The 17212-nt window shown below is 41.0% G+C and overlaps 1 protein-coding gene across 1 annotated transcript in view; it reads right to left on the bottom strand.

Moving 5' to 3' along the window:
• Nucleotides 1-17212, bottom strand: part of LOC134866983 (E3 ubiquitin-protein ligase SH3RF3-like) — a 93070-nt gene that overhangs the window by 739 nt on the left and 75119 nt on the right. Inside the window, exons 6-9 of the mRNA XM_063887228.1 lie at nt 14453-14623; nt 10800-11080; nt 7397-7716; nt 16-374 (exon numbers count right to left, since the gene is read on the bottom strand). Coding sequence (XP_063743298.1) covers nt 16-374; nt 7397-7716; nt 10800-11080; nt 14453-14623 — 1131 coding nt within the window. The remainder of the gene's footprint in view (nt 1-15; nt 375-7396; nt 7717-10799; nt 11081-14452; nt 14624-17212) is intronic.

Raw genomic sequence — 17212 nt, forward strand, 5'->3', positions numbered from 1 at the left:
TGTGTGTGTGCCCACCTCTCTCTGGACAGGGGCTTGGGTTCAGGCCGGAGGACCATCAGAGGGTTGAGGGCGCGTGTTGCCGGGGGAGACAAAGGGAAGTTGGTGTCCAGGGAACCCGACTTCCGGTGCAGAGGCTCCAGCCCGATGGCCCCCGCCATCTCACTCTCGATTGGACAGGAGCCGGCTCGCCCCTGTGCCACCATGGGACAAGAACCTGAGCGGGCGTGGTGGTGATGGTGGTGAGGATGGTGGACAGGGTCGTGGCCGGCCAATGAGGGGTCGTGGGTGGGCGGTGAGGAGGGAGGTGAGCGGGGTTTCTTCTTGGCTGCCGCCCCCGACAACAGTTTTAATAAACCTCCTGCTTTCCTCTCCTTCTGAGGACAGACAGATGGGATGCAGAGGATGGACGAGATGGAAAGAAGGGGGGGCAAACACACAGAGATGATGGTGAGATATAAAATACAGGTTTAATGAAAGAAATACAGGTTTCATAAAGCCTATCTTGAAAAGTGACAGCATAGTAATGAAAATCCCTGTGTCTGTGTAAACAATACCTCTACAGAGTGAAGAAAATATTAGTTTTCTCTACATGAAACAAAACACAAATGCACTCCTCACACAATAATCAAAAAACACATTTCTGAAACAAATAGAAACATATTTTCCTGTTAAGTCCACCTGACAAAAGGAAGAAACGGCTGATAAAAGTGCATTTCTTTCATCAGAAGGCAGACAGTAACGCGAGGTGAGCCAGACTTGAACTGTCCTCTTGCTGATGCTGGTGTGCTGCTTGGAAGGACACTGAGGACATGCACTTTATATTAAATACTTTGAAAGCATTAAGTAACTATGAATAGAAATGTGCAGGATATTAGAAAAAGCTGAAAGCAATATATTTTCGCCTGCTTTGGTTGATTGATAAATTGATAAGAATGATGATGATTGGTGCTTTGCTGTGTTTGCAGAGCCTCCATGCCACTTGCTTACAACAAATAGTGTATCAAGGAACCCTGAATCTGATTTAATCACGTTCTATCAGGCAGACTTCTCTTGTAGATTATTCATGGGAATAAGAACAGTGCAAAAGTCCAGATCTGTTGTTTATTTATGCCTAATGGAAATGTGATGTGGGATTTTGTTTCTATGAGCAGAACAATTAGATCTAGATGAAGCATCAAATCTGAATAAAAAGGCATCTTGATCTTTACCTCCTTCACTCGTAGCTCTGAAAGAAGGCAACAATGGTAATGGGAGAAGGTATAAAACTCAAGAAAGTATGCTTAATAATATAATGATCACACAGTATGAATACCTGCAGGCACTATGGATATTTTAAAAGGCTGGTAGCCAAGCAAAGTGGTCAAATAACGATCCTTCACGCTGGTCACATGTGCATCTAGACTGCTGCGGTCTTAAGAAAGCTATATTGATTATAAACAGAGTGTTTTTAATGGTACCTCTAAAGGCAGAGTCACGTTTCCCATTTCTTGCCTCATCATGATTAAGAAAAGTCTGTACAACACTCATATATGTATGAACAGCTTTGTGTCTTCTACTGCTTGGCCTGATTTACAGTCTCAGCCATGACAAGGTGGATCAATACAGAGCATGCCTGAGCATAATTACAGTTTTTTTGTGGAGATGCATGAAGCCTCCATATCAGCTCAGTCTGCCTCAGCCATCTGCGGCTTTTATACATGGGCTGCTGGAGTGAGCATCTTTTTTTTTTTAACATGTTTTCCATCCAACACTGTCCTTTCGATGCTGTGATTGAAAGTTGCCATGGCTACGAAATGGAGTTGCAAACAGAAAGCTAAAAAGAAAAATGGAAATTGCAGAATTCACAATATTCGGTCCTTGATCGACTTAAAATGGAAAAAGTAAACAATATATAAACTGTTTGATATTAAGACCAGGATAAACGAAACAGCATTAGAGAAAGGAAGATGGCTCTTTAAATAAATGCAAAGCAACAGGGACAGTGAAGGAGAGAACAGAAGGAGAGTGGCCTATTGACAAGCATACTACTACAAAGTTAATATATCACACAAGAGAAAACAAATTAAACTCTCTCCTTTCAATAAAGCAACATTAAAGCTCCTTGAAGCAAATATCAGGTCTTTAAAATGGGCTATACAAACAAAATGTATAGGACCCTCTCAGTCCATTCGTCGAATGATAAGTCATTTTGATCTTGGACGACTAAGTATTCTGAAGTAAATAAGTAAAATTGTGCTTATTTTCATGCTTTTTATAACCATAATAATAATTCATGGCATTTATTTTAGTGCTTTACTTTACACATTACATATGTTAGACATCTAATACATCAATACTGTGGAAAAAACCCACAGGAGCAATTTGAGGTGTAGCGTATTGCAGTGGGGGTCAAGGAGGGAATTAAACTGGTGTTCCCCAGCTCCCCTCATCTGAGGATCAGCGCACTATCCCACCAGCACTAGCCCACTGCACCACAGCCACACTTTATGCTGAATAGCCCAAATAGATAAAGGTTTTAGCACATCTCTGGTGAGATATAAAGTGCTGCTTCTGCAAGACTTAGTATTAGAGATCTGTAGTTTAAAGTAAACCTTTACTCAAAAGAAACATGGATGTGGGTTAGCCTACCAATCATTTTTTCTATAGCCGAGGATAGCTCTAGAAATGTGTGACTTAATGGTCTTTAAAATACAGCTACATGACAAAATTAACCAACATTTCTCAGTAGCGGTAAGAAACTCAACTACACTAATTCAGACTTTGCATCATGCCGTGCACCTGCTCCATGTCTCCAAAAAACGTGTTGATAAGTGTGAACGTGTCAGTCTGTGAAGCTGACGATGGAGCAGACAAACTCGTCAATGAAAATCAGAGGGACAAAGAAAAGAAAATACTGGAAATGTGATGGACAGCTGTGTGTGTGTGTATGTGTGTGTGGATGTGTGTGTGTGTGTGTGTGTGTGTGTGTGCGTGTGTGTGTGTGTGTGTGTGTGTGTGTGTGTGTGTGTGTGTGGGTGCTGAAGATCACACTGCAGGACTGGCCGCTCAGGGGACTTGCATGTAATTGAAACTGAACGGTACAGTGAATTGGCTCCACATTCTTAGATATAATCGTAAAGTCAAGTACCAAAGCGCCTTCCATGAAACAGCGGCAGTAAAAGCCGAGGATGCACATGACATGGACTGGACTTCATAATTCAGTGTGATCCTGTGCTGCAGAGTCTGGCTCACAGTGGAAAATATCCCAGCTTTATACCGTATGAGGTATTGTCAGTTTCCTCCACGTTTTCACAGATTTCCTGTTGTCAGGTCCTGGTGTTTAATTCAGCTTCCACCACCTGAACGTGTAAAGATTTGTTTACTATGTGTGAATAACATTTTTCTCACATTGTAAGTGCTAACCTTGATCATAAACTGTCAATGACTTCATTATCCCCTCTTTACAGGAGGGCATTGCAAGCATTTTCATTTTCTTTGGTCCAGTTTGAATAATTTCTACAAAATTACTTCATCAAACATGCTGCATGAGAGACCATTTTGAGGTAATGGTCACTTCTTATCACATTGCAAAGGCCACTGCTTCAATATACTGAACATTTATATTTATAACTTTTTTTTTACCCTCCCAGCTGTCACACCAAATTGACAAGCCTTAGCAGATGGCTCAGGAACACAGACAGCTAGTGGACCAGTCTTAAACTCGCCTGAGCTTCATGCCAGAAAACATGGAGACAATCAAAGTGATAATCTGTCCGAGATACAGAAAAAAATACCAATATACTTTATCTGCACTGTCCCTTTGCTGTAACAGTATACATTTCCACAATGTGGGAGAAATGAAAGGTTTCTGATTGTAATTTACTTGGTTTTGGGCTGCAGCTAACGGTTTATTAATCCATTTATGCTTTGTAATGATTGTTTTCATGTCATTTTATATTGTGATTCTGCTGCTGCACCCGCGGTGTCTCACGGAGAGATACCGCAGGTCCTTCTTTCCTGCAGCGGTCAGACTTTACATCCAGCATGGCCCCTGGTAGATGCCCCCCCCCCCCCCCCCCCATACATACAACAAAATACTGACTAGTTGTGCAATAACACTTGATGTGCAATATATAAACAGAAATATGCCATTAGAGCTTTGAGATGTTTTGAGTTCAAAGTCCTTTCCATAATTTGGTAAGTATTACGACCCAAAGAGTGATACATTTCAGAACTTAATTGAATCATTCCACATCCAACAACCATACTTATGCATCAAGACTCAAGAAGTACAGTTTTCCAAATCACTGGCGTCTGAAAATGAAATAAAAAAGTGTAACGACAACAATTCCCTGACCTAATGACCAGTCTTAATATGTAAATGGGGCAGCACAGAAAAAGTGCTGACCAAGCAAGCAAGGCTGTATAAACACTTTGATTCAGCTGACCCACTGAAACAACAGCACGCCTTTAGAGGTATTCTGCATTCTAAACAACAAGACTTGGTTATTTCTCACAGGATTAGGTTTATAAAGATTTTGATGAATTACTTTTACATAAATGTAATCTTGCTCACTGCCAGCAGTATGCATATAAAAGGTTCCACCTCTCTGGCAATGTAGCCTTGTTTCCTGTCATGCAGTAAAGCTCATTTGAATTTTTATTTGGGAAAGAAAAAAATGGAGAGGATATAAAGATTAAGAGAAGGGGAGAAAATGGTGTGTCAGAGAATGAGAAAACAATGTAAGAGGAGGGACTGAGAGAGGGGAAAAGGTGGGGCGGAAGGAGGAAAGGTGTAGAATCAGGAAGATAGCATATCGGGGTGTATAAGGAGAGAGGAAAGGAGGGAGGTGAGACTGACAACAGCAAAAAAAAGTGAGTAAATACTCCCTCTCCCCTTTCATCTGCAGGCTTAAAGGCTTAATCAGCTGCCTGTGAGTGTGTGTGCTCGTGTGTGTGTGTGTGTATGTGTGTGTGTGTACAAAAGCAAGACAAACTGCTGCTGCTGTTGTTCTGAAGTCCACCACCAGACGTCAGTCTACACTCACAGTTTAATTCCTGTGCATTTTAAGTGTAATTTAGCACAAGGCTTGCACTGCAACACACTGGCAGGATGCTGAAACTGTACTGAAGCTGATTTTCTGTTCCTCTTATAAACTTGTATGTAAATAATTTGTACTTATGCTTGTAAATGTGAATCTTTTCACCATTAGAAACCTCCAAGACACACTTAGATTATGTAGAAACAGTCACATTGAGCTGATTTACTCCCTACACTTAAAATGCCAGATTAGATAGGAGAATTGGTCATACTATAGTAACTCATTCCATTTTCATCTAAGATCTAAGATGAATATACACTAAACAGACAAATCCTGCCCCGATTTATAGGACGGCTGACAACTGAAATGCTGTCATTTCAGTTGTCAGCCGTCCTGTGAGTGCAGACTTCTTCGAAAAGTCTACAAAAACGTCTCAATGTCCAACGTGATGCGTGTCCGTGATGCAGGCTTCGCTGTAGACGGCATGACAAACAGAGATTACACTGTGTCCGCCAGACAGTTATCATAGCCGCTTCATCATTGCCCCTGTAACAAAGACTGACTGTGCGGCCTCATCGCCACCCTGACTTCAACCTGATGCTTCTGCTCCACCAAGCTCAAAGCCACGAAGATAAGCGCTGTGGATGAGGGTTAGACTGAACATCTGTTGAATGGTTATTATGACGACATAATATTTTGGCGACTTAAAGTGACAGCATTTGATATTTTTGTGCCATTATTCAGTGTCTTTAAATGTGATCTATCAAGCGGCCCTGCCTAAAAGCTGATAATATGAAATATATAGTTTTTCCCTGCAGAATTTTCCACCTATCAGGGAGTTAAAGCTTCCAAAACAGTAAGTGGCCATAATGAGATCTTAAGATAGCCACATTCATATTAAAAGGACGTTTTGGGGGGGAGTGGCAGCTTATTGAGACTCAGTGAGGCAGGTCGTTGCTTAGGATTAATAGACAGCCGACAAAAAGCAAACCAAAAAAGACTAGAGCTGTTCTTTTAGGCAGATATTTGATTTTTGGAACAAAACAAAAAAAACGTTGTACTTGTGATAAGATGGCATTCTGTAATATCAGAATGACAAATGGGGCATTTTAAACACCTTGTTCCAACTTTTATGAGATATATTCAGCTTATGAGTAATGGTCCTGATTTCGGTTCAAGCCATCTTTTGAGTGTGACGATGTAAACAAGGCCTCTTCCTGCTGTTCCATAGTCAATGAGCTGTTTGTCAGCTCGCCATAGATTAGCTGTCCCAGACAGTGGAGCCAACAGTGAAACAAATGGAGCTGAGACAGATGCGAGCTCTCGCTGCCATCCTTCACTGTCAGCGCGGTCCGATTTAACATCCAGCGCTCAGACGCCGCACATCTCACAACATGGAGGATGGCATCCAGGATGTGTGCCAGCCACCTGGGTGAATGACACTAACTGAGTTGGGAGGGGACGACTGGCACATCAGAAGAAGTGGAGGTGCCACTATATATGTATATATATTTGCACTATTTTAGCTGACTGATCTTAACCAAGAGGGATTGTGTTTTCTTAGCGGACTCACGCAGACTCAATATTTGTTTTGCCATATTGATTTTCCTCAAAAAAACAGATGCCTTACTCTGGATATGTTCATCCATTAAGATCTTCAGGTTTAAAGTTTTAGCATTACCTCCATTCATCAATTTGTTTGAATGAGAGAAAATCAACCTGAAAGAATTGTAAAAACTGATCAATCACTTATTGTTATTTTTATAATAACAAACGTTTCCTGGTGTTAGCTTCTCATTTGCTCTGAGCTGCTGCTTTCTTTCTACTATGTTGTAGTCCATCAATCATTTCTATGTTTTGGATTATTTGCAGACATTAATTTGGGCTTTAAAAAATGTAATGGGCGCTCAATTTTCAGACTAAATTACAAATTCTTTAATCAAGAAAATGATAAGAATATTAAAACACTGGAAATAATTCACAAGAGCAGCCCATATTTAGAAGGCTGTGCTCTTACTTGATTAAAATCAAATATTCATTAAAACATGTTGAACCATTTGGTTTTCAAGACTTGTTTCATAATCAAGATTTTATTTTTTGTGAACCTGTTTGAAAAATGATATCTTGTCTTGATTTTACTGCACTCAGTTCTTTGGCATGCATGTGGTGAACATAATAGAAGTAACTTTGCAGAATAAAAGACATCCAATTATTTTATTAGAGAACAAGTGGTAGTTGCAGTAATTTCTCAAAACAAAGTAAATCTATTGCAAATCTGGTTAATCACTATCTTTTTCCACAGAGGATTAAAACAAAGCAATGATTACTGTCTTGCAGCTTAAATGTGCTTTTGCAGGAGTCAGGAGGAGGCTCACCTTCTCTGCTTTGGGTGCGATGGCGGTGGGGGCGTGGGAGGGGCCTGGCGATGGCGGCTGTAGGGGGCTGGCTGGGTCGCCGTTGAGGAGCACCGCTGACACGTTGGGAGGCGTGAGGCAGGACAGAGGGGAGGAGAGCGGGAGGAGGGGCCTTGAGGCGGGCGAAGAGAGAGGTGAGGGCCCTAGGCTGGGTCCTGGAGACACCATGGAGTGAGGACGACCCGACTGGCCGGGGCAGCGCGAGGGGGAGGAGCTCTGAGGACGCAGCGGGGAGAGGGCCACTGAGGGGCGCTCCGGGCTTCCAGCTGGTGGACTGTGCACTAAAACAGACAAAACACATGTGTTATTGTAAATGTGAATTACCGATTATAAATGCAGTCATCTCATTCCTGAGTGACACATGACAGTGTTTTGGGAGCTCTCAATATCTGAGGAGAGATATGATATCAAAATAACCTCTGAAAAGCCAAATGTATGCAGGCTTTAGGTTACATAGAAGTTATCTGTCTGAAAAGGGATACTGGATAGAGCAAAATTAACACCCATTATTTGTTTATGTCTTAAGGCTTCAGGATAACATAGGAAAAGGCTGCTGAAAAGAGAAGTTAAAATGTACTACAGAATTTCTGACATTTAGAAAAAGAAAGCACATGAAATAAATAAATAAATAACAATAAAGTATTTTCATAATTGGCTGAAAATGTGTAGGCGGAAGCTTAAGCTTATAAAACTTACCATTTTATCATATCATATTCTAATAAACAAACCCCTTCACTACGAGGTTTACAAAAACAAACAAAAAGATGAACACATTTTTCAAATTATTTTAAATATGCTAATGTCAACAAATATATTCCAAGTTAACACCTTTGACAACTATATCTTTTTTAATACATGCCTATTCCCATATGTCATACGAAGTTCATTATCTATGAGTTTCTTATTTAAAAGTTTTCATTTGGCCTACATTGTACATTTTTTACTCACAAACACTGGGTAAACAGCCGAACCTGGGAGAACAAGGTTGAAAAATTAAAACCCTGTTCCTAAAAATTTGAATATGTAGAGCATAACACGCTGTGAATAATCTAAGCTTAACTCGAGGCTCTACATTCTGAACAAACCCCATTTAAAAAAACAAAAAACAGTCGAGATGTCCTGAGTTTTGGAGCACTTTTCTCAGCCTCCATATGAGGTCATTTGCTGCTCATGAGGATAAAAGTACATACACACACAAACACACACACACACACACACACACACACACACACACACACACACACACACACACACACACACACACACACACACACACACACACACACACACACACACACACACACAAAGACACACACTAGCCACCTGCTCTTCCACACTGCAGTACTTAGGCAGAAATCCACAGGGAGGCTCGCTGGTCATGTGATAAAACCACTAAGCGCTAGAACTATGCACATACTTTATTTGTAATGGAGAACAGATGTGTGTCTGTTTGTGTGTGTATGTGAGAGTGAGAGAGAAAAACAGAGGGGGAAAGGAGAGAGGCATGAAGCTCTGTCATTACGCCTCCATAAAACAAAAAGCTCAGTGATGTCATTCAGCTGCACGTACAGGAAATATGTGTGTTCACTGTGTGTGTGAATGCATGTGAGTGGGCGTGCACATGCCTATGTGTGTGAGTGTGTGTTATTCTTGGCAGTGTTCTGACAGTGTGTACTTGTCAGTGTCCCAAAGAAACGGTCACCATTATTTTCTCAGAAGGAGAAAGAAAACATACAAAGGGAAGAGAGAAAGGCATTCTGGAGAGATGAATAGACTCTGAGTGGAGAACAAGGCTGGTATGATCTGGACCTTGTTCAGAAATAGGTGTGTGTGTCCGCATTTGTGATTGTGTGTAACAGCACTGCGCGATCAGATCTGTTTTGTGCCGACTGTATGTGCACAGTATATTTCTGCAGTTGTGTTAAATTATTCTGCTCTGAGTTACAGCGTGTTCCTGTAGCTGTTCTGCTACAGAGGCTTATGTTCAGGGATGATTCAGGGGTTCGTAGAGTGCGGAGGAAAGATGGAGTGAGCATGCATGAAGTTTGCTTCCTACAACGATATCACAGGGATTTTTCCTAGCAAAATTGTTCGCAGCATGAAGGCTCTGTGGTTGCAATTGTCACAGCAAGAATACACCTGTTCCCTTTTTGCTCTATGCGTTTGCATTTTGTTTTTTGCATGTTCTTCTCTATTCTGTGTGTTTTAACAGTCAAAAGACAGTGTATTAAGGCTATGACTATGTAATTGCAATTTCCTCTAAATGTTTCAATCCCCATTCTCCTGTGACTAATTTATTGTGAAGGCAAAAGTGCCTGAAATAAATTAATCAAAAGATTTGGTGAATGGATCTCAAAATGAGTAGGTATTCGATAAAGTGTGTCTTTATAAGCTCTGTGATGGCTCACACAATTGATCAATGGAAAAAGATGATCAAAGATATGATGTGCATATGACTCATGTTGTTCAACAATTGATTTGATATACAATATATATACTGTACTTATGGCCTGTACTTTTGGTGTGTTTTGCAACTATCGTGTATGATCTTAATGTTCAGATCGGCACAAACTTATGGCCATGTTCTGTACTTGAATGCCACTAACTGGATCTTTCTTTAGTTCTGATTGCTTTTCACTAACAGCATTGGTGGAACCAGAGGTTAAAAAGGCTGCTGTTAACATAAACCTGCACAGTTTTAAATGGTGCAGAGGCTTCTTGAATGAATGACTGATCAATACTCTATTAATCTGTAATCACAGACCAAGAAGATAAAATGCTGCAATGACCCAAATTATCTGCACTCTGCACCTTAAAGCCCATAGGCTGCTGAGTAGCCTTATCGCGCGCCGTGACATTGCCGAGCATGACATGAAAAATAGCAGAGATGTGAGTAAATTCTTTCCACTTGCTTAACATTTCTCTGGAGGGTGCAACAACAAACGGCTCTCCTTTCTCATGATGTCATACTGGGAGGCTTTAATGTGGCTTCTTCTGTTGCAGGATGTTTGTTTCCAGTTGGATTTCTCGTCACTTCTATTGAAGAGCAGCTTTGGAAATGAAGACTATACATTGTTTATTCACTACGTAAAAATGTGTCATTACGGTAATTCATAAAGAATCAGTAAACGTGTGATGGGGATTGATCAGTAAATAAAAACAAGACCTAAAACAAATGCTTCTGAATGTTTAATGGATCCAGTGCTTAATGATTAAAACCCTTTCTGTGTATTTCTAACATTGTGTTTGTGTGTGTGTGTGTGTGTGTGTGTGTGTGTGTGTGTGTGTGTGTGTGTGTGTGTGTGTGTGTGTGTGTGTGTGTGTGTGTGTGTGTGTGTGAGTGTGCATGTGTGTTTCTGCTTACCCAGCTGCATTGAGGTGCGGGCCTGGTTGGCTGTGTGCTGACTGGAGCGCAGGCAGTTCTTCAGCTGGGCGGCGGCAGTTTGCGGAGAGGAGGCGGTATTGGCAACAGAGTTTACTAGTGGGGTGGAAGGACGCGAAGAAGAGGGCCCCGGGGAGCCTGGGGACGAAGGGGCAGAGTTTCTACTGCACCCGCTACCTCCTCCTCCTCCTCCTCCTCCTCCTCCTCCTCCACCCACTGGACTGGATAAAGACGACCGAGATGATCCAACACCAAACGGAGCCCTGCAGGAGCGAGAGGGGTGAAGCTTGTCAATGAATGTTTCAAATGTTTTTCTTTTGTCAGATCTTGTTGTATGTGACCAAAAAGTTATATTGCTTTAGGAATAAGGGTCTTCTGTCATACCAATACATTTTTTAAAGCCCTTTTTATCCTCCATTACTTTCTTGTATAACTAAATACCAGAACAATATAGAGTTTCTTGCTAATTACCAATCGTTGGCAAGCTAACAAGCTAAATAAGGCATTCTTACATGTATACTTGAAGATGTGTAAGCATTAAGCTCAGTCTAACTCTATGAAGCAGTGCCTCAGTATAGCCTCATAGCGTTTTGTTTGGTAAGAAATGTTAATAGCCAGTGTTTTGTCCATAATAGCAGAGCAGGAGGTGCAAACTGGGCTATTATCCTCTGTCAAAGTGAGTGATTTCAGTGCTATTATCTGACCGGTGGATCAGCACGACTTAATGTCCAACTGTAACACATATGGAGCTGCAGGCTGCTCAAGTTCCTCTCTGCAGAGTGCTGAATGGCAGAACAGTGAGCCGAACATTATTGACTCGGCGGTATTCACACTCTTATGGCCGCCCATCGACTTCCTGTCACACACAAACAGAGTTATGGCTTTCTGTGTGTGTGTGTGTGTGTGTGTGTGTGTGTGTGTGTGTGTGTGTGTGTGTGTGTGTGTGTGTGTGTGTGTGTGTGTGTGTGTGTGTGTGTGTGTGTGTGTGTGTGTGTGTACCAACAGACACATCAGAGTTATTCCCACTCTCTTTGCATATTGTGTGTGTTTGGCTGGCTTGGAATGTCCCATACAGATGTTTTTCGCTGCTACCAGTCAGTTCGTACTACTGTATTTTACAACAGGAAAAAAAATCTGCCTTTACACCAAAACTGCATCTTGCCAGAGTTCAAAATCCTCATGAAGCAGCATTTATGCATTATGAAACTCAATCATTAATCAAAAAATATCAAATGAATCCAGGAAAACTATGATAAAAACGCATTCATGAATCCAAATGCGTGTTTGTATCAATCATGACAGTAAATTCCAAAACAAATATACATATTCAAAAAGATTGACATGCCTAATTGGCTCACTCTACAATGTGTGTGTGTGTGTGTGTGTGTGTGTGTGTGTGTGTGTGTGTGTGTGTGTGTGTGTGTGTGTGTGTGTGTGTGTGTGTGTGTGTGTGTGTGTGTGTGTGTGTTTGGGCATCTTTGGCAGCCTCTGATTAGCATATTGTACATTTTCTGAGCTGCACTGCAGACAAAGGAGGGGGGATAGGTAAGGAGCGAGGGAGGGAGGGAAAGAGGGAGAAGGAGAGAGTATGCTTGCGTAAAAATAACAAATTGCCTCTCATTTGATTACTCGCCTGTCCTCTCTCACTCTCTCAGATTGTATAACAGCAGAATGTGAAGCAGCACTTCATATCCAGTGGAGATGGACCCCTGCTGTTTCAACCGTTTCATCTCTTCATTTCATTGTATCTCTCTGCCTTACTTTTTTCCTTACTACCTTATATTTCAATTTCTTCTTGCCTCATTCTACCCTTTTCACCTCTTCACTCTACCAGTCTGTTTTCCTTTCCCTACACTCATAATTTCTGTCCATCCTACAGCACCATATCTTTCTTTTCATCTTCTCATTATTGTTCTCCATCTCATTTATTCCTTTTTATTTCTTTCTACTATTCTAATTCGCCCTTGCTTTAATTCTCTCCCCCTCTCTCTTTCTTTTTCTTTGACTGCATCGTGGAGCAGAATACAGATTAGATGAACAGCCTCTGCAAATGTTTTCACGCATACAGGAATAATGAGGGTGATTAAATTGCCAAATATGACTTCAGCGCACTCATTTTTCTGTTTTCATTTGTTTTAAGAGCTTTGAGCAACAGTGTTTACGATGTTGATGACGACAATGATGATGATGATGATGGTGGGGATGATGATGATGGTGTTGATAATGATGATGATGATCTACACTAAGTATGTGGTAACCCGACATAAGAGAGTGTCAGTATCAATTGTCTGCGGTTCTGTACATATTGTATTAAACTATTTTCGCAACAGATTTCAAGAGATTGGATGAAATAGATTTTCTTGTGGTTTCCACTCGAATACATACTTGGAAATCTGGTTTTGTTTCCTGCTGAAAAAGTAAACCGTTCACAGTTTTTAGTCCCTTCCTGGTAAGAATATGTTTTCACTGGTGTGACCAAATCCTTTTTGGCAGTTTTGGTGGCCAGAGGTTAAAGCAGAATCCTGACACAGTGTGGAGCAGAGGGCGAAGCACGAGGACTACAGTATGTATCGGCAGATTGAGACTCCACTTTTTTGGGGCGTGCCTTAGAGGCAGCGTGAGTACACGTCCAATTACGTGCCATAACAAGTAGCACAATTGCACTGTTCAGCCTTATATGTATTCGGGTTCAGTTGGAGCCAGAAAATTACCACAAAAATGTCAATGCAAATTACAATGACTGCACCACCTCTGCCTTTGTGTGAGGACAATATGAGAGCCCTCAGTCTGATTGTACTACACTGCTGCTAGGTTGACATTATCAACCCAAATGAACTCAATCATAAGTGAAGCAAATGTTTGAAAAAACAAGTTTTAATGTGAGAATGTCATGAATGCATAAAGAAGAAGCTCCCTGACCACCTCTACCACCCCATCAGCCCTCCGACCTGAACGAGGTAGCTAAAATTACATTTACGGTAAATTACAATTTAGGCAGGAATGATAGGTTTGTTACAGACATACACTTTGCCATGACATTTCGTCCCTTTGTTTCTGCAAAGCACCAGTTCAAAAGCATTGCCAGCCAACCAAATGGAAATGCCACGAGACGAAAAAGAAAATATCTTGAGATATAGCAAAACAGAGTGTTTTATGCTTTACCGAGGTAAAAAGATCAGTGTACAATAGAAAAAAATTAAGCAACTGTATGATTATGTACACAGCATTTTTTGACCCCAACGCACACTAGAGCAAAGATCAACTGGCGAGATGTAAAACTACAGGAGAAATATAGAAATATCCGATTTCTTAAGATTTCTTCTACATTGCTTTCTTTGTTTTAGGTGAGATCATCTCTGTTTTTATCACATTGTCTTGTACCACCCTCTTCTTCTGGAGTGTTGCAATCTACTTTTAAGAATTAAGATATGGCACAACGTACTGCTTAATTAGATTAAATAACTTCTAAAGATCTAAATAATGTTAGTCAATGGAAAAGAGTATTTATTTACATTTTTTTTTAGCCCATTATGGTCAAAATGTGCGATAAATTTAGATGGTAACCTAGCTATAGTTCCTTTGGAAGGTGTGTCCCCAAGATAATCTCCACCCTCCCCAAGCCTGAGCTCACTGACCTGGACACGGGGGTGACGTAATTTCCCGGGAAGACACCGGAGGCAGCGGTTCGCAGTGAGGTGCCTTTGAACCACCCATCTTGGCACTTCTCTGTCACCCGATACATCTCCCCTTTCCTAAGTTCAAGCTCGTCTGCCTTCTGGGGCTTGTAGGCGTATAAAGCCAGATATCTGTGGAACAAAGGCAACAGACACAATGTAAAAGTGAGGAAGAAAAAAAAAAAGAAAAATCCTTTCAGGTAAGCAGGAAATCTCCAGAAAACTGTTCATTAAATCCCCATCATTTCCCATGTGGGTTAATCCTAATGTGCATTATGCAAAGTAAAATCAAATAAATGAATAACTGAACAAATAAATAAAAATGAGCAAATCAGTCGGTTAGAAAAGCAACTGTTAAAGAGGGAGGAGAGAATACCAAACTCCAAAGGTCTTTAACTTGAATCAGAGGAAAATAGCAGATTTCGTTCACAAATATTCAATAATAATCTCTCTACAAGTGTTTATTTTAGATATCTCTTTTTTAGGTGTTTGATGTACCGTGCATAGGATGAGAAACTGCACAATGTCGATGCCGCACCAACTCCTTCAGAAACCATCAAACCCTGTTTTGATCTACAGTAGGATCTGTGTCAGCTCAAAGAGAGGAACTGTGGAGGATGATACTCCCACCATATACCATCCTATTCCCCAGAGCGGGAAAGCAACTGTAGGTGGCAACAGTAAATATGAGAGATAGTCAGATAATCAGTAATTGGTCTCCATCAGCATCTGAAAATAATTCCATTCAAACAGCAACAACAAAATGGCCTTTAAAGTTTTCTTTTGTGGCGGAGGACTACAAGTGAACACAGGCTTATTTGAGTAAATCAGGATTGTTTTCTGAATCCAACACACCTTTCTTCTTACAGGCTCTCAATATTTTTTATCTTAACAACTTACTGAATAAAGATCTTTACAGTTAGTTTTACTTCAGTTAAATGCACAAGTTTTTTTATGCTACTAGGGGTATCATACTTGCTGAATGGCTGCTGCTTATGTTCACTCAACTTGTTTCTCTGATAAATTCAGATGTAGACGTCGCTGACTAATCCGGATTTCTCTTTGAAAATATTGGCAGCATTTGGGATAGTGAAAGTACTCATTTTTAATTAAAGGGCATTTTGAGGCATAGTTTCTAAGTCATAAATCCTAAACATAGCATTAGTTTTACTATGGCTATACTATATTTACAGTATATATATAGGGAGGCTGTGGCGCAGTGGGATAGTCTGCTGATCTTTGGATCATAGGAGAGTACGTTCGAGTTCCTCTGCAGTCAGCATGTCGTTGTGTCCCAAGGCAAGTCACCCCAAGTGCTCCTGCGGGAATTGTCCACAGTATGTAGGTCGCTTTGGACAAAAGTGTTTAATAAGTGACATGTAATGTAATGTAAATATTTATATATACTATATCGACCAAGTAAGTTATCTTGGATTACAGTCTCCTTTACAGTACTGGTGACTGAAAAAGAACGAGGCCTTGGAGTTTCTGAAATATGTATGTATAAATGTATAGGAAATTAACATTAGCAGTTGACCAAAAATAAGGGGCTTTTGCGTTATATGATATTTGGAATAAATGGTGCCCTTGAACACATGAACTATTACAAAGAAACATTATTAAAAAGAAGAAAAATATCAGAATCAGAAGCGGCTCATATATCAAATCCGAGTGAATGAGGGCTTTAATGTTGCAGTGTGACGTATGATTTATAAGATTCTAAGGAGAATTTAAATCATTTCTCTTCAAGGTTTTAATGTGACCACCAGAGGCTATCTCAATGATTGTCCCTCCCATACTGTATGCTGCCCCCCTAATGGGAAATCAATAAGCCCCTGTTTACCTGTGCGCTAACAGGTACGCTGATGAGTGCAGAAATTAGGACAGAGACTGTGTTCATGAGTGTTGCATCCACGTTAACATATAAATAAGTTTCTGGTCCCAGCAGGATGTTAGTGGCAGGCTCATGACAGAAGACGACAAGACCACAGAGTAAACAAGCCCTGTATGCGCCGATTCCCCGTTTCCATGGTAACAGATGTGGGGACCGTCTCCCGTCTTTCCATGGCAACAGGAATAGCTGCCAGGTCAAGACGGAAATGTCCGACCTCATCAGCGGAACAAGCCTACTCCGGACGTTTGTGTTTGCGCGCGTGTGTGTGTGTGTGTACAGAGCACTATTTGGAAAGTGATATTATTAAAGCTGACAATGTTGCAAGTAGGATACCAGTGAACAGTTAATAGCAAACACACACACACACGCACGCACACACGCACGCACGCACGCACGCACGCACGCGCACGCACGCACACACACACACACACACACACACACACACACACACACACACACACACACACACACACACACACACACACACACACACACACACTATACTTGTGAGGACCCTCACTGGCCCATAAACCTATTTCTCACATTGGAAAAAGTGATTATTGACCTTATGACCTCACTTTTCTAAAATATCCCAAAATGCCCTTACTCTCAAGGTCTAAAACTGTAATCGGTCCGCACACAGGTAAAAGTACAAGGGCATCAACACACACTCTGTCACCTTGAAGGTACCTGTGTTTCTGGCAGTTACCTGGTAGAGTAATTATGAGATAAATTACAGAACAGTCTTGCTCAGCGCTGGTGCCTCACCAGCCATCTGGATCTGACTGGTGCGGTTAGATTTCCATAAGAATTTGATTTTGTATGAA

This window comes from Eleginops maclovinus, chromosome 7 (assembly GCF_036324505.1).
Source record: "Eleginops maclovinus isolate JMC-PN-2008 ecotype Puerto Natales chromosome 7, JC_Emac_rtc_rv5, whole genome shotgun sequence".
Taxonomy (NCBI): Eukaryota; Metazoa; Chordata; class Actinopteri; order Perciformes; family Eleginopidae; genus Eleginops; species Eleginops maclovinus.